Source organism: Amaranthus tricolor, chromosome 5, assembly GCF_026212465.1.
Source record: "Amaranthus tricolor cultivar Red isolate AtriRed21 chromosome 5, ASM2621246v1, whole genome shotgun sequence".
Taxonomy (NCBI): Eukaryota; Viridiplantae; Streptophyta; class Magnoliopsida; order Caryophyllales; family Amaranthaceae; genus Amaranthus; species Amaranthus tricolor.
In genome coordinates, this window is record NC_080051.1 from 7,460,023 (window position 1) to 7,487,117 (window position 27,095).

General features: G+C 35.8%; 1 protein-coding gene across 3 annotated transcripts; it reads right to left on the bottom strand.

The window, feature by feature from the left end:
• Positions 1 to 826: 826 nt before the first annotated feature.
• On the bottom strand, positions 827 to 26,283 carry LOC130812714 (bifunctional nitrilase/nitrile hydratase NIT4A). 3 transcript variants are annotated; one of them, XM_057678286.1, is made up of 5 exons: positions 25,997 to 26,283; positions 19,674 to 19,853; positions 15,143 to 15,436; positions 2,253 to 2,534; positions 827 to 1,100 (listed from the first exon to the last, which is right to left on the bottom strand). In XM_057678286.1, exons 1-5 carry the CDS (start codon positions 26,151 to 26,153, stop codon positions 964 to 966), a joined length of 1,050 nt encoding a protein of 349 aa, XP_057534269.1. In that variant the 5' UTR covers positions 26,154 to 26,283; the 3' UTR covers positions 827 to 963. The 3 variants fall into 3 exon arrangements, 2 of the variants coding, with proteins under 2 accessions (XP_057534269.1, XP_057534270.1); XM_057678287.1 differs by having other exon boundaries at positions 24,793 to 26,282; XR_009042110.1 differs by lacking the exons at positions 827 to 1,100; positions 15,143 to 15,436; positions 19,674 to 19,853; positions 25,997 to 26,283 and adding an exon at positions 2,755 to 15,136 and having other exon boundaries at positions 2,397 to 2,534.
• Positions 26,284 to 27,095: the final 812 nt, after the last annotated feature.

The following is a 27,095-nucleotide window of genomic DNA, read 5'->3' on the forward strand; positions in this document are numbered from 1 at the left end:
TATCATTTGCAACTTCAAGAGCCACCGGATGAGATTCCTGATAGATGGATGCCTCAACAGTTGTAGTTCAGGTTTTTTGTTCTTTCTTTAAAAATGTCAGTTGAATAAAAGATTATCATGGAACTTTGTTGTTTAACAGTAAAACAAAAATCATAAAGGCATAATTGTCATTGAGCTAACCAAGTTCAGTATAATTGCTTAAATCAAGAGTAAAACAATGAGCACCCACACTCCTAATTCCTAAACTTAATAGCTCCTTATGTAATGCACGTGAATTTATAGTGTCATTATAGTCTTACGATAAGACTTCGCCCCATAGCTTGTAAACTAAACTAAATAGAGCTTAGGTGAATTAAATTGATCATTAATCTTAACTAATTGATTTTCAACTATTATTTTCATCCATAATAGAATATCTATAATTATAAATAACATATTTTATTTTAAATTAAAACCAATTTTGGAACGGTAGCACGCACTGTGACTAGTATATAATAAAATGTCAAAATTATATTTAAAAAATATATTTTTAAATAAACCCTAATATTGATTGTTGAAGGTAATTGAATACTTTACCTTAATATTAATAAAAAATGATCAAAATTGATTGTTTATCAAAATTTTCATAGGTGATTCCTGCAAAGACATAACAATTGTCATATGAACATAAAAGAAAAATCATTTCAGTGGAAGGTCAGAGCTTCTTTAGACTGAACGCAAATATGAGATTGAGAGTCTACTGTCAAAATTAAGTTGCTTCTTCCACATTGTTAATATTCATGAAATAGTATTCAAGTTTGCAAGCAAGATCCTCAGGTATGCTTCGAGTCCCCAAATTCAGCTATTTGCAAGTCCATAGATAATAACATGTACAGAAAACAATTTATGTACAGAAAAAGTTGCAACACACAACGAAAAGCAGGCTGATCCAAAATAATTTGTTTTAAATACAAAAAATGGAAGTTAAGATTTTTCAGAGGCTGATGTGAAAGTTACAGGATTTGTTGGATGGTCTCTTACAGTCAGGCTAAGTATCTCCGGCCTTGAATAATGACCAACGACATCAAAATCAAACTTCGCTTGTGCAATCTCTCCCAAATCTGAAAAGCATTCGACAACCACATGTCAGCTTACAAACTAAATATTAAATAACATGGCTACAATAAGAGACTAGAAAACAAATTAGCAAAGAACAAGAATACAATCAGCTGATATCCGTTCTCAGTGCAAACACAAATTATACAAAATTAGAATGCAGTGAAAAGTTCGGGTGGTAGAAAACTGCGAAGCGAGACCAAAAGAAGCATAAGATTGAGACAAAGGGAGACAACCACATGGGTCAATGTCACACTACGGAATCTGAGGGATACACTCTCTATAGGCCCAGGTCCAAGGTCTCTAATAATTTATAAGAGAAGGAGGAACCAGCCAATTAAGGAGAAAGGACAACCCAACATAGATACCATACAACAGCCTAATATGCGTTTTATATTGTCTTAATATACTCATGATGTACTTGCTGTTGAGGGCATTCAAGAAATCAAATAAATTAAATCTTGGGGAGAAACGTAGTAGCTCGAACTGCAGATTTCATCTTTTCCTAACTTCGCTTCTTGAATCTTGATTGCAACCAATTTAATCAGTTCATAACAAACTGGTATAAATTTGATGGGAAATCCAACAAATCTTCAACGGATAGAACAAACGGAACAAGAAATAGCAAACCTGAAGAAGAGAATCTCAAACGAAATCCACATCGAGTGTACGATAATGGAACAACGATTGGGAAAGAAGCAAGATTCAATGGAAAAAATCTTATCGTTTTGGTAGATGGGCAATCGAAACTTCTAGAAAGAAAGGTTTCATCAAGGGAAAATCGAGTACACCGAAATCTTGGAGAAACTGACAAAGAAACGTCACATAGAGGTGAAGGAGATTCCAACCCTGTGTCCTTTTTGCCCCTGAATGCATCCTCATCGTAAAATGACTTTAAATTGTGCTTCTACTTAGCAACCATAACAGCTTGTAATATCAAAGAAAAACACCTAAATTATCAAATAGAGGGACTCCAGTAAAAAAACAAATACAAAAGACACCAAACTATTATACATCTTTGAATTCTATCAAGTATGGTTTGTCACATCTCTTAATATGAAAGAATGCAATTGCTTTGTGGCACGGCTATACAGTCTTTGAATCTAGAAGTTATAGGTAATATTTTACGATGTCTAAGCAATTATCAGATAACATACCTAGATCGGCTGAAATAAGCGCCTCGCCATCATAATTTGGTCCAGCAAGGACAGTACCTGATGGTGATATAATTACACTACCTCCGGCACATACAACTGAATCTGGATTCAAATCATCTTCCATTCCATAAAACACATATTCAGGGGATGGAGGATAATCTTTCCTTCGACAGAACTGGTTAGCTGACAGAACAAAACATCCACCTTCAAGAGCAATATGGGTCATTGAAGCTTGCCAAACCTCCCTTGAATCAGCTGTGGGCGCACAATATATCTCAACACCTGAAGTTATGAAGAGGAGCTAGTCAGATACTGCAGTAAGCTAAAAGATAGTATGCTAAATCAACTCATCTAAAACTAAACACATATGGGAACACAGTGGTTTATAATATCATGTTTAGCACTCTTATGGGTTCAGGTGAAAGTCATATTAATAAAATAAAAGGATAGCTAAAGTGGGAACAAACAACATTATTGTTAGGATAGCAGCAGGGGGTCAGACCTTACAATTATTTTGATGGCACACGTCACCAATCCAATTAAGTAAGAAATCCTTCACATATATGTTGTATGTAAGCTTCAGATTTAAGGTTAGTGTGGTGAAACAGGCCCTGTAACAAAGAATTCAGAAGGGAATTTAGAAAGAAACAGAGAGGAGATAGAAGAAATAAAAGAGAAGGCGATAGACAGAAGATCAGAATTTGAAAAGAGAATTTAAGAAAGAGAGAGGGATCATGAGGGAATCATTGTGAGTATATTCATTGATGATTGAACCAATTATTACATATGAGTATATATAGGTTGTTCAAGCTATAACAACTTGTTGCCAAAACTAAGTTGGCTACAAAAGATGCTCATTCTAGAATATCCTCATCAAAATTTTGTTACATCATTCATCCCCCCTTTGTATTCTGTCATACCTCCTATCGGAAGTACGGAGAATAAGGAACCAATCTTGAAGACCTATTACAGACGGAGGAGGAAAGATGATATAAATAAATGCATTATTTTAGAATAAGGCAGGATGGTCTTTTGTGACTGTTCATTTAGGTAGCCAGTAATAGTCATTTTGTATAAATAGTCAAGCATTGTATTAGAAAGACATTTGAGAAATAATTGGAATAATAATTTGAGTCGCAGTACTCGAAGCCTACACTATTCAGACATTGTTTTCTTTCTTTCTTTTCTTGAATCTTTCTCATTCTTCTTTCTTTCAGATAATTGTAGTTTGAAAATCTGGGTGTGTCTCAACTGGTATCAGAGAAATAATCGAGCCATGGGAAGCGCAAACACACAGCAACGATTGAAGCAGTAAGAGAAAAGTTTAGAGCGATTGAAGGATTTCTCTAATCAAGTCCGATTAGAGGTGGCGGCGGCAGAGGCAAGATTCACCCAAAAAAAGATAACATCGACCGGGTTCTCGCCATTTTGATGGAAGGCCAGGCGAAATTGATTGAAATGGGGCAGGAAAATCAATCTCTGACAAAGAAACAAGTCGGACAAAAAAAAATGATGAAGCATGAGGGACAGAAAGCGGATTGGCAAACAAGAAATGGGAGGGATGTCCAATCATCTCAAGGGGACAGAAATTTCCAGGAAGGAGGATCGAACGGGCAGTTTCGTAAGGTGAAATTACCAGTATTATGTTTTGAAGAAGAAGCATTCATTTGGTGTCAATGGGAGGATGAAAGATCACCTTTAACAAATTGGCCAGATTTAAAGAACTAGATTCTTAGATATTTTCGGCCATGGGACGAAGGGGATTTACACGAGCCATGGATGTCCATTGAACATAGAAGTCGGTGGCGGAGCATCGGAAAGAATTTGTCACGAAGTTGACGCATATGCAGAAGATGGCTGAGTCAGTTATGTTGGGAGCATTCTTGAGGGTATTAGGACCCACCACTCTTCAACAAGCCATGAATTAGGTTGAGAAAATAGATCAAAAACTGGCAGCCCAATCTTGGTTAGGAAAAAGAATAGTCCAACCCAAAATTTATTCACAAAAAAGCCCTAACCACTCAAATTACCAAAATAACCTTTCCTCTACCAATTTAATAACCAGCCAAAAACAAATTTCCCACAACCCAGTTTCGTATCGACCCAAGAACCTTGAACATAACCCAAATGGATTTTTAGGAGATTGGTGTCATGGACTGACTTAGCCATGAGATGAGTCTACGAATGGCGAAACAGAAATGTATATGAGATTAATCAATTTGTATGGAAAATGTAAATGTATAGTGAAAGATTGAATGTAAACAAAGAACGATTACAAAAAAATAGTATACAAGCATTCGAGAGGCTTGTTCTCTCCCAATGAGTATGAAACTCCTCTTAAAACTATTACTTGAATGAATGCCTAATTCCCTTCCCTTCCCCTCTATTTATACTAATTATCTCTACATTTTATTCCCCCACTTAACTAATTATTAAGTATTATTTATTACTTAATTCCTATAATACCCCATACCAGCCTTTCATGACATACTGGCCCCTAAAAAATCCACCTTGTCCTCAAGGTGGGAAGAAAGTAATTCGAGCCAAGACCACGAGAATTAGGAGTAGACCCAAAGAAATTGTTGAAGGTGAAATATGAGTAGCGCCAAATGGAAGCTGGTTATAATGAAGCCTTGTGCCAAAGATTAAAATTAGACTAAAAATTGAGTTGATGACATCAGCAGTAATTTCATAAATTGAGCCAATTACTTCCTTACCCCTAACCATAAATTTCAAAACCATCCAGCAAATTGATCAGAATAGTTGTCTTCCACTACAAATATCAAAATAGCAACATCTCTCCTTGCGTTTGCCCTAATTTCAATGACCCCCACTTCCCTCACAAAATGAGACCTGCTCTCCCCACCGCCGATGACTTCTCTGGTGCCGCTGCTACCATGGTTGTCTACATCAGAATGGTTGTACCCAGATTTTGTGACTTCCATGAGGTTTTCTCTCTGTGTCACCACCTCTTACTGCCCGTCTTTTCCCCTCTGCGGGTGCGTAGCTCCCTAAACCACCTCAAGCGCACTAGTTGAAACGAATGTTTCAAGTGAGAAAACTTATACAAGCATTGCACAAGTACAAAACAGTGTGTCAGACTTAACATCTACGCCAAATGCTCATGAAGGGCAAGGGTCAACCCCTGACGTTTCTCAAGGGTCAATTATAAGCCTAAGTACACGAAATGGGCTTGAGGAAGGCCAGCAAACAACAAAATCAGGCATCATGGATATGAAAGATCAGACAGACAACAGATTCAAAGAACCAGAGCCCCCTGTCAGACAGCAGACCTTGCTGAGCCTCTTGAGCTCAGACCAGAACCACTCGAACCAGGAGGAGGGCTGGGACGTCATCTCACCACATGGACCAAGCCATCAAGGGTCTAGGATCATGCTAATAGTCCATCAGGAATTCTAGAACCCATGCTGAAGGAAGGCTGGTCGACAGATGATCAGAACCAGAATTTGTCTAAGTCTTAGTTGTTTCTGTTTTGGCTGTTATTAAGCGTCTTGTTTTAGCACGTGTATTTTAAATAAGGCTCGTGTCATTTGTAGCCGTTATGATAGTTAGGGACTCTATATAAAGAGAGTCCCAGGCATGTAATAGAACAATTCACGTTTTGATAATTGAAGTTGATCAATACCATAGAGGTAATTCAGAAAAAAGATTTTTCTGTTCTTTGAAGTTTGTTTGCAAACTTCATCAAGGTTGCGGAGCACCCTTGGCCTGAGAGTTGAAGAATTACGGAGTGATTTGGATTCTCAAGGGAACCATACAATCAAGGCCTGGAAGACCTTGTATTGTGCATATCGTTAGAGTAATCAGAAAGCTGGCTAAAGACCCCCAGTCACTATAATTAGAAAATCAAGAAGTTCCTTCTTGAACGTTTTGTGATTGTCCGAGTCCTTTTGGTTGATTGATTGTGATTGTTTGTGAATGATATTGATTGATATTGTGGAACAATATTAATCTTTACATCACAAAGGCCATAATCAGCCCTTGTTTTGTATCACCAGTGCCAGCGTCTCCTCTCCTCCATGGTTGCAAAGCTTCCTCCACCACCACATTTGCCTCTGCGTCGGTGAATCTTCTCCTCTACGTCCACCGAGAATTTTCTGTGCCATCAGGAAACCCGTAGGTACGGTGTCCTTCCTCGGTTTCTTCTGCCGTCGCACTATTACTCTCCACCTTTTGTGTTTCTTTTTCCTAAATTCTAAGGACACAGCTTCTTGTGATTTTATGATCAACATTCGAGCGCTTCTGTATACCTCTTCTCTAGAGTTTCCGGCCGACATACAATCTCCATGCTTGAAGTCATATCCGTCAAAAGTTTCTGACCGAAAATTTGTGCTCTCTTCTCTCAAGATTTTCAAAAATGTTGACTGTATCGGTAACAATTTGCTCCAATATTCGCATTTTGCCACCTCAGTTGCAATTGAATCCTCATGTTCTTCTTCCTGCTCAACGACCTTGTCATAGCCTTCCAGATCTACAACGTGCTTTTCATTATGAGCTGCCTTCGAATCTTGCTTAGGCATTTTCTGGATAGCAGTCTCCCACGAAGCATCTGTTGCTTTCTTTTTCTCTAAATACTTGTTTCTGATTTGTTCCAGATCAGTGTTATATTGTCTGGAAAGTTCTCTCATAATCTGAGATTGCTTGTCAATGATGTTTATTATCTGTGAAACTAACTCCTCCATACGATTCAAAGACTTAAGTATGGCAGATTTCTGACATTGTTGAACTCCAGCAATACTCTGACCTCGACAGCTACTGTTCTTGGACTCAAGAACACCATCAGAATGCAAATTTGGAATATCTCGGTCTCCCACGTGTCTTCGATCACCAAGAATCGAACGTCTCTGATACCAATTGTCATGGACTGACTTAGCCATGAGATGAGTTTACTAATGGCGAAACAGAAATGTATATGAGAGTAATCAATTTGTATGAAAAATGTAAATGTATAGTGAAAGATTGAATGTAAATAAAGAACGATTACAAAAGATAGTATACAAGCATTCGAGAGGCTTGTTCTCTCCCAATGAGTATAAAACTCCTCTTAAAATTATTACTTGAATGAATGCATAATTCCCTTCCCTTCCCCTCTATTTATACTAATTATCTCTACATTTTATTCCCCCACTTAACTAATTACTAAGTATTATTTATTACTTAATTCCTATAATACCCCTTCCCAACCCTTCATGACAATTGACTACGACGATTGTCCGAGGAGTTTAGGGAAAAACGACCGAAAGGATTATGTTTTCAATGTGATGGAAAATGGTTGGTCAATCATGTTAGTAGCAAGAAAGAGATGAATGTGTTGATTGGGGTGGACGAAGAGGAGGCGGATGCAACGGAGGATGTATTGGTTGAACAAGTCGACAAAGAGGATGACAGAGACACCATCAATATTTCTTTGAACTCAGTGGTTGGAATAGACAATCCAAAAACAATGAAGCTAGTAGGCAAAACCAGAAACGAAGAAGTGATTGTGTTGATCGACCCGGGTGCCACGAATAACTCAATTTCAACCCTTGCTGTCTAGAAGTTCGAAATTCCGTGTGAGGTATGTGATAAATTTGGTGTAGTGTTGGGAAATGGGGCGGAGATAAGGAACAAGGAGTTCGCCGCCAAGTCCAGTTACATGTTCAGGGAATAGACATTGTTCGAATAAAAATGAGAAGCTTGCTTTATGCTATTTTGGTCCATATAAGGTGCTCCAACAAATAGGCAAGGTGGCTTATAAGCTGTACCTTCCAGATGGTTGCCTCATACATCCAGTATTTCACGTATCCCAACTTAAAAAAGCTGTAGGAACACAGGAGACAGCAGCTACAACACCTCCCCTAACAGAAAATCTGGAGAAAGTCCAGAAACCCATAGACATCCTCCAAGTTCAACAGATTCACATCCGAAGGAAATCTTAGTAGCTTGGGAAGGAATGCATATTTCGAAAGCCACATGGGAAGCTTGTGAGAAATTCTTCAAGACCTTTTATCATTCTCACCTTCAGAACAAGGTGCATATTTTGGAGGGGGGTATTGTCATACCTCCTATGGGAAGTAAGGAGAATAAGGAACCAATCTTGAAGACCTATTACAGACGAAGGAGGAAAGATGATCAAGGAGGTTCGAATGAGGAAAAGTATAATATATGTGGTCAATGTATTGTTTTTAGAATAAGGCAGGATGATCTTTTGTGATTGTTCCATAAGGTAGCCAATAATAGTCATTTTGTATAAATAGTCAAGCATTGTATTAGAAAGACATTGAGTAATAACTGGAATAAGAATTTGGGAGTCGCAATACTCAAAACCTGCACTATTCAAACATTGTTTTCTTTTGTGACTGTTCTTTTCTCATTCTTCTTTCTTTCAGATAATTGTAGTTTGTACTTCTAGGTGTCTCATATTCATTGCCACCTCACCCTCTTTTCCTCTTCTATGATAGACAGTGGACCCTCTGCTGGCATAACAATACCTTCGCCCAGAAGACACACCTTGTCCTCAAGGTGATAAGAAGGAACTGCTGACCGAAGCTTGTGATAATTTTCCCAGGTGATGGCTGCTTCAAGTAAACCTTGCCATTGAACCAAGACTTCAGGTTGAGATGGTATGGAATGTCAGATGACCAGGATGTTTGCTGGTGGTAGTCTACATAACCATATCCTCTGAAAGTGGAGGAGGTGCATCAGTAGGAGCAGTAAACCCATGAGCTAGCTTGCGTTGAGACACGTGGAATACTGGATGGATGAGGTTGGATGCAGGCAGCTCTAATTTGTAGGCCACCTTACCAACCTTATAGAGAATATGGTCAGGAACAAAATAGCAAGGAGCCAATTTTTCATTTAGTGTGAGGGCCAATGACTTCTGCCAGTAAGGCTGAAGTTTGAGAAGAACAAGGTCTCCATTATTAAAAGAGAGGCCACAACGTTTCGCATTCGCATAGTGAATAAGGAGAAGTATAATAACAAGGTCTCCATTTGGCCCATTGTTTTCTAGTGCTTTGTTGACAATCTCAGTTTGTCCATTGGTTTAAGGATGGAAAGCAGTACTACAAACCGGTTTGGTACCCAGCTACTGAAATAACTGCCTCTAAAACGTACAAAAAAAAAATCCAGTCCCGATCCGAAACAATGAAAGAAAGAAACCCATGTAGTGTCACTAGTTCATTGACAAAAAAGCTGCCACATTTATGCGCATTTATTCCTGTGAACGGATGCTTCAAACCCAAAAAATGAGCATATTTGGTAAACCTGTCTAAACCCACTAAAACTATTTCAGGGCCTTAGGATTTTGGAAGACCCTCCACAAAATCCTTAGGTATATGCTCCCAAACTCAAGTGGCAATGGGGAAAGGTTGGAGGAGGCCAGCTGGAGTTTGGTAAACCCTATTAAAGACTGCAATGTTATTCCAGCCAACGGATCCTATTGCTCCGACAGGAGTTCTTCCTCAATTTCTCTCTCATCCCTGTCCTCATCCTCCGACTGTTCTATCAGAATAATCCTCATTTCTCGGTTTTACATATGTGGGTTAAGGACCACATTTCATCAAACTTAAAACAAAGACCCTTGGATCTCTTTTTCTCCAAGTTCTCTCCCACTGAGTTGCCTCCCATGATTCCCAATAGTATTTTTCTAGTTTGGTGTATTAGGGCTATAAGTAGGATAAAAAGATGGATGATGATTTGTGTTCATTGGGTCTATGTTTGTGGGTAGAGTTTTGAAAAGGTTTTTGGGTTATAAGGCCCAAAACGGTTTATCTCCTGTTGTCTGCCAAAATGATTTTTGGCCTTATTTTTTTGGTGTATTTTTTCAGCCAATTTAATGGCCATCCTAAGGCTACTAGGGTCCATTAATCTCAGCTCACACTTAGTGTCTTCTTTCAATCCATTAATAAAAGCTCCCAAGGTTAAATCCCTGGATATATTTCCCAAAGGAGTTGATTTCTCCACAAACTCCTTTGCATAGTCTGCTACCCTTCGTAGTTGCCTCACCGCCAACCACTACTCCTCTAGTCCCCCTTGATTATGAAGTCGAAAATGCCTCAGAAGAAATTGTTTCAATTCCCTCCACTGGGTAACACTCTATTCTTGTTCTTCCCATTGACACCAAAATAAAGCATCACCTTCCATACTCACTACGGCGGCTTCTATTTTTTCTTCCTCCGTAAGATTGTAAAAGGAGAAAAAATGTTCAGCCTTAAATATCCACCCATCGGGATTCCCACCAGAAAAGGTAGGTAAGTCCAACCTCCTTCTTTTCCAATTGCTCTAATACCACGTTGTGGTGAGCTAAGCCCTGTAACAAAGAATTGAGAAGGGAATTTAGAAAGAAATAGAGAGGAGATAGAGAAGATAGAAGAGAAGGGAATAGATAGAAGATTAGAATGAAAAAAGAGAATTTAAGAAAAAGAGGGATAATGAAAAAATGATAGTGAGCATATTCATTGATGATTCAACCAATTACTACATATGAGTATATATAGGTTGTTTAAGCTATAACAACTTGCAGCCAAAACTAAGTTGGTTACAAAAGATGCTCATTCTAGAATATCCTCATCAAAACTCTGTTACATCATTCATCCCCCCTTTGTAATCATTGTCACCTCACCTGTTTTTCCTCTTCTATGATAGATGAAAATACCCTTAGGACCCTCTGTTGGCATAACAGCTACAAACAAATTAAAGCAATGAATCCAAGGGGGGAGAAAAGATGATGCTGAATATGATCCAAGATGAGAGGAATGTTTTGTTTGGTTTTTAAGGATGAATTGCAACCTTAAAAGCGTAAGGATATGAAATGCTTACAAAGGAGATGAAAGGAAGGATTAGCAAAGAGATAAACAGTTAAAGTAAGATGGGACTTACGAATGAACAAAGGAAGAAAAGATTGAAGTATTTTGAATTAGGGGTGTTCAAAAAATATCTGACCCATTTGACCCAACCCAACAATTGAGTGTCTTAATGGCGGGTCAATATTCTTAATAAAATTTATAATAATTCCGAGTCAGGTCATGGGCCGCATACCACGTTTCCCCAATTACCTACTGACCCCTAACCTACTTGGAATTATTCACCTCTACTCCCTCTCCTATCCCACCAATCTCCATCGTCCTTCTATTTCTCGGCCATCTTGTTGTCTTTGTGATCAATTCTTTTAAGTAAGATGAAATCAATGGTTTCATTTCAATATAACTCAACATTTGCATATCAAACACAATTTGATTATTTTCTTCATCAATTTCATCAATATTTTTCATTCAATATCATTTCACTCCTTCAAATAAAGACTTCTATGTAATTTCAATGTAAATCTCCCTTAATTTTCTTTTCTTTTCCCTAAAAAACAATTAATAAAAAATTTCCAAAGTGAGATAATATTAAAACCCTAATTTATAGTGTCAAGCAAAAGTAACAATGATACCATAAAGATGCAAAAAGACCTTCGAAATTCAGATGAAATAAAAAAATAGGCAAATTTATAGAGTAGGATCAGGACTAGCCCTGAGAATATAAGGGCCCACAGCGACAGATAAATTAAGGGCTGCACTTACTTTTTTTTAAATATAATTAAAAAAAAAGGATACTTTTATAATGCCATAAAAAAGCGATATAAAATCAATTATAATTTCTATCAAACATTTATCTTGCCAAATCACTAATAAAATCAAATCTTTCTTTTTCCTCTCCCTCTCTTCTAATGTCCGAGTAAAAACAAAGGTTTTCCTCTTCCAATAAATATACATTGTAGGGAAATTAAGTTTATTATTATTTTTTGTGGTGATGTAAAATGATTTTATCATTATTATAATGATGAAGAACAATGTGAAGCAAAAGTAACTCGAGCTACAACAACTAGAATTATAACTAATAATCATTGTGAATTATAAATGAGAACATAAATTAACTTAAAAAGAAACCTATTTCGTCTCAATTTGTACCAAATGGGTAGCCCATACAACTTCAAGTTGTTAATATTGCTATAATAAGATTCCGTATAGTAATTGCAATAATCATCAAGGTTAATTACATGTGTATCCAAACTTAACCAAATAATTGAAAACCTTATCCTCCAACTACCAAATGACGAGATCAACGAGTGACGACAAAGAATATGGCCCGGAGTTGAACAAGAAAAATTGTGAAGTTTGAGTAGAAGAATTTTTAGAGAAATGATTTCTATTTGATGTAATGGAGCTTTAGAAAATGGAAAACCTCAATGAAATTGAGAAAATAATAAAAAGAAAAGATTTGAAGGATCAAGCATTAATTACTGAGCAATACTTGAATTGAAGGCTCGAAATACCGAAATTGAAGGCCCCCATTTCTTCTCTCTCCTCATAACCTTTACGGACCGTTTGGTAATCAGTACTAAATGGTGGGAATGAGAATATTTGTAGTGTAAATTTTCACTTCTCATTTCCATGGTAATGAAAGTTTGATTATAAAAAAAAATTCTTTTTAATTTTCAATTATCACCTAATATCACATGTTCAAATGGTAATGCATTAAAATAACTTTTATGAAGAAAATGAAATTAGTGGAGGAGTATAACCATGACCATTTAACTTGTCAAAAGATATTTGTTTTAAAATTACATTAATCTTCCATTACCATTTCCACCATTTATTACCGATTACCAAACAAGCCGTTAGTATATTTCTTCGGTATATTGCAGTTTTCTATATGTATAAAAACCAATATCGGGCCTTTTCAATCATGGGCCCTGAGCAGTGCACCTCTTGCCCAACCCCTAGGTCGGACAATAAGGTTAATGGCATGCCAAAATCCCCCATTGTTATTTTGATTATACAGAGAATAGGATATCATTGAAGATGGGTGAAGAAAAAAAGAGGATGAGTGATATGGCATAAGAATGCAAGAGTGGAAGTGTTTCTACTTAATATGGAGCAATAAATTTGTAATTAGTAATGTGTATAAATAGTGACAATACTGACCTATAGTAAAAAAATTCATTGTCTCGACCAAAATTATACCAAAATATCAAGCACCCAAATAATTTGGGCTAGGATATGGGCCGATCAAATGATTACTCGACTAAGTTTAAGTACTTAAGGGACAAAATACATTTGGGATAGAGATTGGGAAAGAATGGAATGCTATGAGTGTAAATAAGATGCTTTGATTAGTCACAACACAAAACCAATCAAGTAGAATTTTTAAAGATGGCATAGCAAAGAAACAAAGCATCAAGCTTTGCTCTTCAATGAGAAGGCACACCATAAAGAAAAACTAAAGATCCCTATGATCACAATTCACACTTTATTTAATAAAATTCAATCCTACAACTTATGACAATGGGTGAACAAGTGTTTGACTTTTTCATTAATTCTTCAACATTTGCAAATGACAACCTAGTTGCATATTTATATAAGAAACTTAAACAAAGCAAAAATAAATCAGAATTAAAAGCACAAATGAAGAAGCCAACATTCGGAAGTTGGAAGTTGCGTAATTTCCATGCGTATGCCCATGATCAAAGTAACTTCCCTCAAATTCTCACTCTTGAATTACTTTTATCCATGTTGTATTGTAGGATTAGGATCACCTCCAATGGGATGCCAAAGAAAGATTCCCAAAGGATAGAGAATGGAGTGTTAAAGGGTGTTTCTGTTTGTTGTAGGTAAATGCTTAAGTAGGATGCTCAAATTTAAAAAATAATGATATATGCTCACCATAGCATCATAGCATCATGCTTAAGTAAGACTTCTTCTATGCTCGCCATAGCATCATGCTTAAGCAAAAAGAATAAGAAATTTTAAAAAGATTAAACTCCACTTGCATGATGATATTTGGCCTTTATTATTAATTTTGGGCTTCCAAAATGGATGCGAACATTGAAAAGTATAGAGATGGCAAGTGAGATGTCTAAGTATCATTTTTTTGTGGTCACTACTCTTAGCATCCAAAAAGATGTTACAACACCCTAACAATGCATCACATTGGAAAGTCGTTATTGCACATGTTCATCTACTGGGTATTTTAATAACTACCCATGAATGCTTTGTTTAACTCCCTTAGCGCAAGCTTCACACATCCTTAGGCACGCCCATGTAGTTGCTCCACTTGATTGTTACTTCAGCCTATAATCTCCTTAACTTCCATGCATACATTTCATTGTAACTTTCAACATTGCAGTTGCCTTAACTTGTAGCGTGGAATTCTTTAGCTTGTTTCTTGTATTTTCTAGCTTTAGTTCACAACATAGCCATGTTTAACTACTAACTAAACTTTTTAAAATTATTACAAACCAATGACCAACTACTTAGAGTTCAATTACAACATGAAAATAATACACTTAAATTATCTTTGAAATGTTGATAGCATGCATAAAATGAATGTAGAGATTGGATGATCTTTGAGCTTAATTCGATAAGGACCTGGACTTGACTTTAACAATGAGGATGGATCGACAATGCCAACAATATAACGAGAACTTTACTACTATATTTGGCAGGAAGTAATTGAATGGCAAGAAAAAGGGAAAAAAAATATGAGGCATTCTATCTTTAGTAAAAAATATGCAAGGGACCTAAAAGAATTTTGGAGAAGAGAAAACGACACAAATGTCCTACGCTTCTTTCATTCGCTAAACGTGTTAGCCTAGTGTGCGTGTCCAAGTGGCCAACTCAACTACTTATGTAAAAATTCTTGATAATGGCCCCAAAATATTGAATTTCTTTTATTTCTTTTCATTAAACCAATCATTGGAAACCGTGAAACCTTTGTTTACACTTCCATTCCTTTTAATTCCTTTCCCAAATAAACAACAAACGCACAATACATTCCAAACTCATACAAGCAAATAACAATACATTAGAAAAAATCAAATAAACACAACAAAATTCTAAGCTAACCTTTAGCATACATCGCCATCCGCAATAGTGGCATTTTGTTTTCCCAACAAATGGCAGCACCAATCCTTCCTATAGGGGTTTCAAAAACAGGAATCGTTGATCCATCTCCAAAACCCCAAATTATACGCTCTAACGCAGTTGGCATGATTTTTCTATGCTTTCCAAGGTATCGACCTTGAGAATCAAAAAAAAGTATAGTACAATATAGTGTGTATCCATCCCTTTCTATTACACCCATCACCAAATATACTTTGTATTTTCCAGCCATTGCAGCCAAACGATCAACTTCAGGACCTGCAGTCATATGAGTACGCATAAAATACATCTTAGTCCCCAATGGTTTGCAAAAACTGGTTGACCAAGAAAGAAGAAATTGTAAGCTCGAAATAAGTTATGAAGTGGCCTTAAGTAACTGAGCGACCTCATTTTTATTTTATCATCTTCCACATGATTCTTTCTTCATATAGTATACAATAATAGTGGACTAGTGTTACACAAAACGAAATTTAATTCAAAAAGAGAAATGAAACAAAAACAAGAAACGTTATTTAAAGTTTCAAAAACTTAGGAAATGAATTGTGATCCAAGAGGAGTTAAGATTGGGCCTAAATATTTTCCAAATACATCAATCATAATTAATAAGTAGGAAATATACCATAAACTATCATAAAGCAATATTCTTGAATTGCAAGAGTAGAATATAATACAATTATAATACTAAAAAAAGAAAAGACTTTTTTTAAATCTTGATGCAACCGAGAAACGAGAAACGTTAATATAGAGATTTAATCGCATTTCATATAGTTTTGACACAAATGATTCGAAAGTGACGTGTTCTACACTTCAATGTGACAACATAGTGGAAAAAGAAGGTCCTATCGCATTGGCCGCATTGTAAAGATTTTTGCAAAACTGAATTGATATTTCCCGCATTGTAAAGGTGTAAATAATTGTATGTTAGGTCGTTTCAAGTAATATCTTAATCTCACACATTGGGTCGACATTTAGCATTAAGATAACTACATCACTCTCGCTACTGGATCAACGGTGGCGACCATTACACATTTTTGCCTTATAAGTGACAACTATAAATTGTAATTTTAAGATATTATCTATCATAAAGGACACTCTGATACACAAAGAGATGGTAAAGTGAGAGTTCAAAAAAGGGTCTCACCGCAAATGTGTAATTAAGGCAAGCCTCACACTCCGTTTGTATTTCTACAAGAGGAGACTTCTTCTATGACTCAAACACGTGGCCTTTCAGTAACATAGACTTGAATCGACACGTTCAGGTTCCCTCTCGATCAAAGAAAATGCTAGAGTAGTGAAGTTAAGAAAATGTCATTCAGTGACATTTGTTTTCAGTGAGGAAAAAAGAAGGGTGTAAAGGGTTTAGGATAAAAAGAAAGAAAGATCAGAAATTAAGACTTATTCAAGCATAGCCAACTCCAAACACACTATTCCAATGATCGAAAATAATCATGATTACAATCTTATTTGATTAGCTATATATAGAGAATGTTCTAAGGCTAACAACTTAGGCTAGCTCCTTCTAGAATAATTCAAAATACTTTGAATAGTGATAGATACATTGAATATGCTCTGACATCATAACTAATTTTCATTCCCCTTGTGAAGGTGGTCCCTAAATAACCGTTTTTCCCTAGGTTGTGCATCCCAGTCAGTAGGACTGTGCAAAAATGGACCGGACCGGATGAATCAGGTCCGGTCTCCGGTTCATTAAAAATATTAAATCCGGGTTCCGGTCCGATCTGGTCTAAACCCGGAAAAAATCAGGATGGGACCGGATAAGACCGGATGTACATAACATTTATTTTGTAAGTTTTTTAAAGCTTTTAAAATATGATATAAATAGGTTATCTTAGGGTTGTCTAGTGAGTTATTACATCAAACATTTCCCACTCCCCCTTATGAATAGCAGCAGCGGTGAGGCAGTTGAAGAGTTTGAGTACTCATCTTCTTCAATCAATTCAATCTTCTTCTCCAAAACGTAACTGTAGCATTCCACGAACAACAAGTCCAAAAAAGGCTTGTAATTTCAATTTTAATTGTTATATTATGCAGAGATTTTGATTTAAATTTCTTCACCTTAAAATCTGATTTTTCTGCATATACCATTACAATTTACAGTAATATTATGTGTTTAGATGTTTGAATATATTTACCATTACAGATTTACAGTAATATTTACCATTACAGTAATATGATTGTTATTTGTGGAGAGTGGAGAGTGGAGAGGAATGAGTTTAGGTGTTTGTATTGATGAATAACGAAAGGAAGATAGGCAGAATATGACTAATTGTAATGGGCTAACATGCTTGAACAGGACAAAGACAAATTTGATTTTCATTGTGCTGGATTAGTAATATTAAGTTTAGGATTAGCAAATTATTATGATTTATAATATAAAGTTTTAGTCTTTATAAAAAGTTTAGGTTTGTAATATAAAGTTTTAGTCTTCTAGTTTTCGTGATAAGACTTTCCTAGGATTAGCAAATTATTATGATTCATGAAAGAACAGTTTAGTCTTTTAGTTTATGTGATATTATTCAAGTCAGAATAATTTGCCCATTTTTTGAATAATTTGCTTTTTCATTATTTCATGTCGTTTGTCTCAAGTATATTTTGGTTGAGTATTTTTGTCTCTGTATTGATAATTTGCTAATATTGTCTCGGTCTTAATTTATTTTATGTTGTTGTCTACTAGTTATAGCCTTGTACCGTAGAGATCAAAGAGGCTAAACAAAGTGCACAGCCGACTGCTAAGTGCCAATAATGGATTGTTCATCTTGCAATGTATAAGGTTTTTCGACTATTATTGTATAAATAATACATTTTGTTGTTTAGATAGTGTTAAAGGCTTTATGATAAATAAAATCTAATAGTATTTTTCATATAATTAATGTACAGATGAGCTCCAAATCCAAAAGACAACGGGCTGCTGTAAGCTCCTCCGATCAAACCGACGAAACACAACAATCAGATTTGGACCGGTGTTCCGTTTAATATTGTGCATCCTAATAATAATAATAATAATAATTGGATTTAACTATATTAAATACCATGAAATTTAAATTAATATTCTATAGTCGGTCCAACCGGTCCGAACCTGGACCGAACCGGTATTTTTCAGGGTTGGACCGGGACCGGACCGGATGCAATAGGTCCGGTCCCCGATCCTCGAATTTTGAAATCCGGTCTTCCGGTCCGGGTTTGTTTAGTTGTTCAGTCCTACCAGTCAGCATGTCCTGTGGTGCGTCTTTTGTATGCAATAATTCCTTGCTTCATTGATGAGTCAATGACTAAAAATTACTTGATAGAATCATATCCTAGTGATCCTCCTCACAACTTCCTCATTCTTTATTGGTATTTACTCATTTCATTTAGTTAATTTTTTATGGATGCAAAGAAAACGAGTGCATCATGATTCCAGCATAGAAGATATTTCTAATCCTAAGACTCATCGTTTTTGTTCTAAAGACTAACAATGTAGCTTAGTGGTAGCAAACACACATTTATAGTCTATTTTTTTTAACTCAAACCCAATCATCACATTACAATTTTCATAATTTCACTCAAACAATGTATGCCAAATAAGGTGTACAGTTCGGAGGAATTTCGGGTAAAAAGTATTGTACCAATGCCAAAATTCAAACATGGCTACTTTAAATACAAAATATTTGAAATACACAAGTATTCGATCTTGATTCTTTCTATACCTAACAAGTAATAAATAATGTCATTATACAAACAACTAGCACTAAAATGCCTTTTTAAATCTATCAAAATACCACTCAAAAGTTTATTGAATACCGTGTAATTTACCTTAATAAAAAGTAATCAGTAAAAATCAATTTTAATCAGCACAAATCGGTTACAATAAGTCAAAATCAATTGTAATCAGGAAAAACTTAGTCATAATTAATAACTTAAATTTGCTTTCAATCAGTTTTACAACAAATTAAAATAAGTTGCAATCAGCAAAAATCAGTTTTGATCAGTAAAACTCAAGTGAACCAATCAAGTGAACTAAAAAAGGGCCTATATGAATTTTATTTTCTTCAAGTCACATGGTGAGTTTTGGAAATGTCCATACAGTTAAGGTCTAAGTCTTAGACTCTTAAACCTACATCGATAAAATTGGAAGTTAAAATGATCAACTCCATAGTACACTATCAAAAACTTAAAATCAATGTTTGACCAATTGATAAATTGATATTTGAAAATTAAAAGTCCAACTTGGTTTCGTTGCAATTGAATCAAGGTACACATCATTAGGCTTAACAATTATAAACTATTGTTCTAATAACATGATAACATGATTGCATTATACTCACTTACAGACCACTCAAATCCTAGACCCATTAACAAAATTGAAGACTTAGCAAAAAACTTCACCAATACCAAGCCACATCCAAGTTTAGTTCTAAATACACTATCCAAGGTTGCACCACATTATGTACTCATAACCACTGCAAAAACATTGTGGGAAAAAATAAGTTCTTACCAGGGACATCAATGGCTGAAGCATGGTATTTTTTGAACTCTTCCTTCCCCTTGGTTGTCCTGTTACCAATTGTGACCCCAAAATTTGAGCCACGAGGATAACCACCGATAAATGCTTCTGGGAAGACAACTAATTGGGCTCCATATGAAGCCGCCTCAGCTAACAACCTTTCTGCCTTCTCTGAAATAGCAATGGCATTTTGAATAAGCATTCTTATTTAATATTGTAAGTCAAAAGGTTTCATGTAAAACAAATCACTAGTTCATTAAATTAGTCAAATCTGAAACATCAAACTAATCAAATCTAAAATAGCAACAACAAGAAGAAATAATGAAGCAAGCAAATGACATAAACATCAAGGATGAAACATCTTTTTAAAATATGCATGAAAAAGTTGTATATTCTGACTAGAATTTACTTCATGTGAAAACTGGGAACTTGGTCCATATGAAATAGAAGCTATCAATAATCTATAGTACATATATTCCTACAACTACTCCACATACTTAAAAGGAGATGTACAATATTAAAGCGTAGTTCAAAAAGAGCGGATGAAAACTTTTCTTCTAATACATTTAAATCAATAGAATATTTTACCGAAGAAGCACATATTACCTCAAAAGCTATTGTTTTGCCTTTAGATACAATATTAAATCAACTCTTCTTATCCTAATGAGAAAAAGTTAAAAACGTAACTAGTTAAATTTTTTCTTAAGTTTTCTCTTGTTTGTGAAGAAAGCAAACATGGTTGACATGTATAAACAAAACCATCCTTCATACAATGTGTTGGAATTTAGAGTATTTAAGGAAGTTCCTATATTGATAGCATCCACTCCCATATAAGAAGATGAGCGTCTTCACTCTTGCAAGGAAAACAAACACAATTGTACAGAATATATCAAGTTACTAAAATCGTTACCAGCCCAATCCACAAAATTTCAAAGTGTTCTTATTTGTCTGTGAGAAGCATTCGTGTCGAGACTTTCTAGTTGCTTTAACTGTATTTTTTTGTGATTACATTGTATCAAAATTTCAATCAATTTGTAACACATTATATACACACTAATATTGCTTGTGTCATTAGTGGCTTCCACGCTACAGATTTCAGTAATAATAATTCAAGACATATTGTCAACAAAGCTGTGAGGCAAAAGCATATATCACTAAGGAGGTTGCTTCTCTATGTTGTACTCATCTACAAATTATGGAGAACATGCTCTGGGAAATGACAATTGAGAACCCTAGACCTATTACAAATAGGTTGGGACCTTAGTTAGACCATTAAAAGAACAACATTACAATAAAACATATGATAAAATGTAATTTCACCATAATACTAGTAATTATATCAGATTTTGAGCATAATTAAAATCATTAAACTACTTTATGTTTGTGTCAACATAGATATGATTAGCGAAAAATGGAAGCAAGTATGGGTATTTTTGCGTAAAAACAAGTATTTTGAGGATAGTTTGTTATACGACATCTAAATATTTAATCAACCGAAACCAACTCTACTACAAAACATACCCATAACTGAATCCTATGAGCAATAAACTATTGCAATCAATTATGATAGAACTAGTAATCCAGAAAAATGAAACAAAACAAACCCTAATAGATCTCCTGGATTAAGAGTAAGAAGAGGTAAAAAGTAATGGGGTAAGACGACTTATATTCAATGATAAACTTTTTCCCTTAAAAATAAAAGTATTATAGTAACATACCCACTTTGAGGGTAATAAGTACCTTGTATATTTAATCAAGCATCTCTCTCTCAGCCTAGTACCATCCACCTTTTTTAAACATCATCATCGCATAGATCTATCTCACTCATTAAGCTATGATCATGGTTTTGGGAGAGATAGAAGACAACAAACCATATCCTTATCACTAGAGATAAGGACGTCGCAGCCAAACAAAACCTTGACTCGAGAAAGATCGGCAAATGAAAACACAAAGCAAGACAATACAAGAAGCCATGCAAGACAAAGAATACGACTAACAACATAATCAAAGAAATACAAATATAAATCATAAAGACACAAATAATAAACAAGGCAAGGATAACCAAAAATGGTCTAAGACACAAACTTGGCATCTACAACTAGTTTTAACACTGGTCAACTCCTGAGCAAAGATGTGTATCTCGCTCAAGTGATTCCTAATTTGCTCCTCCCATATTTTCTTATACCTACCACGACTTCTCTTTCCATAAATCATAATGTTTTTTAACTTTTTCAAACGTATGTTGATGGTTTTCCTTCGCACATAAACCATCACAATCTACTTTAACTCATCCTTTCAAAAATAGATTCAAACCCTAGCATATTTTCAATACTTGGTTCCTAAGCTTATCCATCCTAGTGTGTCCACGAATTCACCTTGACGTTTGCATTTTTGCTACTTCAATTCACCTTAACATTTGCATTTTTGCTACTTCCATTTTATGTTCATAGATATTAATTGCTCAACACATTGTCCCATACAACATACTAAAGAGCTTACCATTTAACCTAGTTAGGAAAATCATACTCTTCATTTATGTCATCCAACTTGAATTCGATGCATTACACTTCATGAATCTCTCCTAAATCTAAACATATAAACTTGATCGTTTGCACAACATCTTTCCATCGGTTACATGAGGTTCCCCCCTTGCTCCTACAAGTAAAATTGCATCATTTTATTTTGGAACTACTTATTCGCAATCCTTTTCCTTCTAGCCTTACATTCACTTTTTCACTAGCTTCGTAATAAGCACAATATTGTCAACAAATAGCATGCACCAAGGAACACTTTCACAATAATTTTGGAAAACCTCACGTAGCGAACACGATTGCCATTAATTTGCATTCATAGATTGATTTTTGTTGTGCACGAAGGTCCAAAGTGCGACTAAAGTAGGCAATTGGATGATTATCTTGAAGAAGAACGGCCCCAAGACCATGTCAAGAAGCATCCGTTTCCACCACAAAGAGTTTGGCAAAATTGGGCACAGGAACTTGAGTCAAGGCTTGTCTAAGCTCAGTGAAAGCTCTCGTAGCCGTATCGTCCTAGCAAAATGCTTCTTTCTTCAATAGATTGGTGAGTGGGTGGCTTTGTGAGCATATCCAACGACAAAACGGCTATAATAACCGGTAAGCCCCAAAAATCCCCGTAACTCCCGAATACTTTTGGGGCTAGGCCACCCTACAATGGTCGAAATCTTCTCATGATCGACTGCTACACATGGTGCAGAGATAACATGACCCAAATAGGCTACTTGGCGAACTCCAAAACTACACTTACTTTCATTAATGATAAGTGAGTGAGAAGCTAATGTATGCAACACAGTATCTACATGAGTTTGGTGAGTGTGCTCATCGAGACTATACACAAGGATGTCATCAAAAAATACAAGTACAAACTTGCATAAATAAGGCCGAAATACCTTATTCATGAGAGATTGAAATGTAGCCGGTGCATTCGTGAGGCCGAAGGGCATAACCAAGAAGTCGTAATGGCCATCATGAGTCCGGAAAGTTGTTTTGCACACATCAACAGCCTTCATTCGTATCTGGAGATAGCCTGATTTCAAATCAAGCTTAGTGAAAAAAAGTTGCTCCCGCCAATTCATCCTGTAGCTCGTCAATAACGGGAATCGAAAATTTGTTCGGCATAGTAACTTTGTTCAAAGCACGGTAATCCACACAAAATCGCCATGACCCATCTTTCTTCTTAACAAGGATAACAGGGCTAGCAAAAGGGTTAATACCAGCCTTTAGCATATCCTGCACCATTCTTTCAATTTCTGCCTTTTGTGCATACGGGTATCTATAAGGGCGGATACTCATAGGATCGCTTCCTTCCTTAAGAACGATGGCATGATCCTGGGGACATGATGGAGGTAGGTGAGAAAGAGGTTGGGTCGCTTGGAGGTATTTGGTTAATGTGGAAGTAAGGAAGTCTGGTATTTTGCTCCTTGCAATTTTAGACCTTACAATTTCATCCTTGATATTTCATCTCTAAAATTTTATCATTTGTACCTCGAGGCTCCCAAATGGCATACACCCAGAAATTTCGTCCGTAATATATTTATTCCCTGAAAATCTCAACCCATGAAAATTTCGACCCTGAATTATTGGTTCTTAATATTTTGGGAGAAATAATTATTTTGATCAAGTCATGAGCCTTATGATTTGAGATGAAGAACACAGATGAAATCAAAAGGGAAAAAAGAGCAGGTTTAGAGAAAAATTTTGGCAATTGATATTGGAGGAAAGAGAAAGAAGAGAGAGGTCTTAAGTTAAGAAAAGGAAAAAAGGAGTAATATGACCTAACTGGCGATTACCTAATTGACGTGTAGATGATTGTCAAACACTTAATTAGCAAGTACCCAACACTCATCATCCAGTGGATTGACACTCGGCGAGTTGGGTAACTTTATAATATTGTATTTTATCACAATAATGTGAATGATTGCATGGTAGGACATATCTCTCATTGATTTTTTAAGTCCACACCCTTTAGACATGACCCTAAAGCATATGGACTTAGGGTGGGCATGTATAGATATGGCTTAGAATGCATTAAGAGGTAAAGAAAAATATGGAATTTTCTTTTTTTCATATATATGGGATGATTCATAGTTACCTGGAACGCAATACGATTTGGAAAGTGGGACTGGGACGGAAACAGGAACGTGGGACACTGCCTTAGGTGACTCCGGAGTAGTTGGTATGCTTTTTGATTTTAAAATTCAAAAATTAAAATCAAAATGAAATAAAAGAAATTAAAACAAAAAGTAAAAATCATAATATATAAAATATAAGAATTTGTATTGTCAAATAATTTATTTATTTTTAAGTGTGTAGCGTATTTTTTATTACTTGGAATGAATGAACGATAAAATAAGATAAAAATATGAACAAGAAAAAGGAGGGAAAAAGAAAAAGAAAAAAAAAACAAAAGGGTAAAAGTAAGCAAGTGACAGACAAGTTAATTATACTGAGTTTTTATGAAGGAAAATAATGGGCCAGGCCCATTAAAGGATATATTTCAAACCCCAATCATATATATCAATAATATCACAGCACAAAAAAAACCCTACAAAACCCTACATGGTGACAGCTCATACCATGGCAGCACAAGAACATTTCTTCATCTCTTTCCGTTCATTTCATCTATGTTCTTCTTCAAGAACACCTTAAGAAACATACCATGCCGATAGTGGTGAAGGGTCGCTCAATTTGACGATTTGGGACGAGATCCATGGCGATTTGGTACGATGTGGTCCCGCAATCGGTGTCGAAAGTTCCCGATCGAAAACCGATCCTACGTTCCGCGTTCCAGGTAACAATAGGATGACACCTAAAGTCAGTCAAGCTGGTGGTCAGTGATACTAGTTCTCAGTTAAACTAGTATGCGGTATAGACTGGTGAGAACTGCCAATAGCTAGGAGCCTGGGAAGGATGTCCCCTTAGTATAAACTGGCACCTTAAGAATCCAGCTGAGAACCGGCTCCATAAGAAGTAAGAACCCAAGAACTACACATTTTTGCGCCTGTGCGACCACCAGTTTAAACCAATAACCAGTCCAAACTAATTTCCAGTAAAAACTAGTGTCTAGGATTTAGATTTCATAAGCAATACCCATGGAATGACACAGTGTCCAGGGCAGCTCAAGTTACAGACCTTCAAACCTATCTACTATAGCTCTGGGGTCTAGGGCAATTGTTTGTACAAATTATAAGTCCACTTTTATTATGAGCTAAAGTCCACTCACTATATAGGCCCACTAGGAAGCCTTTATATATACATATACATCTCTTAGGAGATAAGAAAAAAGGATGGAAAATTTGTATTTGCTTACAAATTAGGCAAGTCTTACTTTATCTCTCTAAAAATTCTACTACATCATAGTAGCTTATATTGGGTACTAACTTGGGCATCGAACGCACCATCCCCGGGGGCCACCTTGGGGTTCTAGGTGTTATTTTGCAGGTTTTCCATGATTTTCTGGTCAAACGCCATTCTACTAACACAATCACCCAGAGTTATCCGTTTGTTTAATTGTTGCCTATTTTTAACAGGAACAGCACCTAATTTTTAATCTGAGCTTATAATTTACTTTAATCATGCTTTGTTTTATATTGTGCAAACTCATACTTTAAGTCCTGATCCGCCCCTGCTTGATACCAAAATCAAGCAAGCAAAAAGGTATTCATGGATTTATTCCCTTGATTAGTACCCTAGTAATATTTTCCAAAAAAATTCGAACCCTAAATTAATACTTGTAATCCAGACAAGCACTAATAGGTAGTAGAAAAGAGGAAGGAATACCAAGAGTGGCGGGAGTGTCGTAGAAGATGGTAGAAGCTTGAACGACGGTGGCCCGAACGGTGGAAGCGGAGGAGTCAGCACCCATTTCGACTTCCGCAAATATAGGCCCGTTGTTGTCGAGGACTGCGCCTGAGACTGAGGTCGGAACTAGTGCCATTTCTTTTCTTTTTACTGATCTAAATCCCTCAATCGCTTTGCTTGTAGACTGTATTTGTGGACGGTACAAGGCTCAACTCTCCTCTTCTATCCACATTCCCCAAAAAAAAAACTTAAAACACGGTCGGCCGGTATGGAAAGACCGAGACCTCATTTATAACAGGAATAATTTACCAATGATAACTTTAAAATTTAGTGTTTTTACGAATTACAACTTTAATGTTTATTTTTTTGTTAATTATAGCTATCAAAGTATCAAAGTTTACAAGTTCACGCCAAAAACACAGAACTCCGACCACTTAACCTAAATTTCGACCATCAAATTGGTCGGAATTCTCTATTTTGATTTGAACCTGTAAACTTTGATACTTTGGTGGCTGTAATTCGCAAAAAATAAACACTGAGACTGTAATTTGCAAACTTTTAGTATTGACTATTGCGTTCGCTCGTACAAATTTTATATTTAATTCTCATCTAATAGGTCACTTGCTGACGTGGTTGTACACATAAACTCCTTTTTAGACATGATTGTATATGTGGCGGTCACTTCACATCAACTAGGGGTGAAAGTTCAGTTTATGGTTTGGTATTTTCATAAAACCAAATCAAACCAAATTTATTTCGGTTTTTGATTTTTCAATCAAAACCAAACCAAATTGGAAGCAATCCAAATCGAACCAAACCAAATAAATTTTGTTTAGACTTTTCAGACCAATACAAACTAAATTTTCAACTAAAAACAAATCTAAATTGCAAATGAAATCAGATTACTGATATTGTAAAATAAAAATATTTAAAATCATAGTTGCAAAAATGGGAATGACAAAATAAAATTTTAATTATTGAACTAAGGTTTATTATTGTTATAAAATTGAATCTTTTCTTATAATATTGCCAAAGGAAAAATTATTTCCCACTTTGCATGAAATGGGAAAGTATTTCC

Bases quoted from the DNA above. Each gene is read 5' to 3' on its own strand.
- LOC130812714 (XM_057678286.1), bottom strand. From the start codon at position 26,153: ATGGCACTAGTTCCGACCTCAGTCTCAGGCGCAGTCCTCGACAACAAC. The intron at 15,437-19,673 runs GTAAGAACTTAT...ATATGACTGCAG, and splicing joins TTCAGCCATTGATGTCCCTG to GTCCTGAAGTTGATCGTTTG. The intron at 2,535-15,142 runs GTTAGCTTAGAA...TCATAACTTCAG, and splicing joins GATGGCGATGTATGCTAAAG to GTGTTGAGATATATTGTGCG.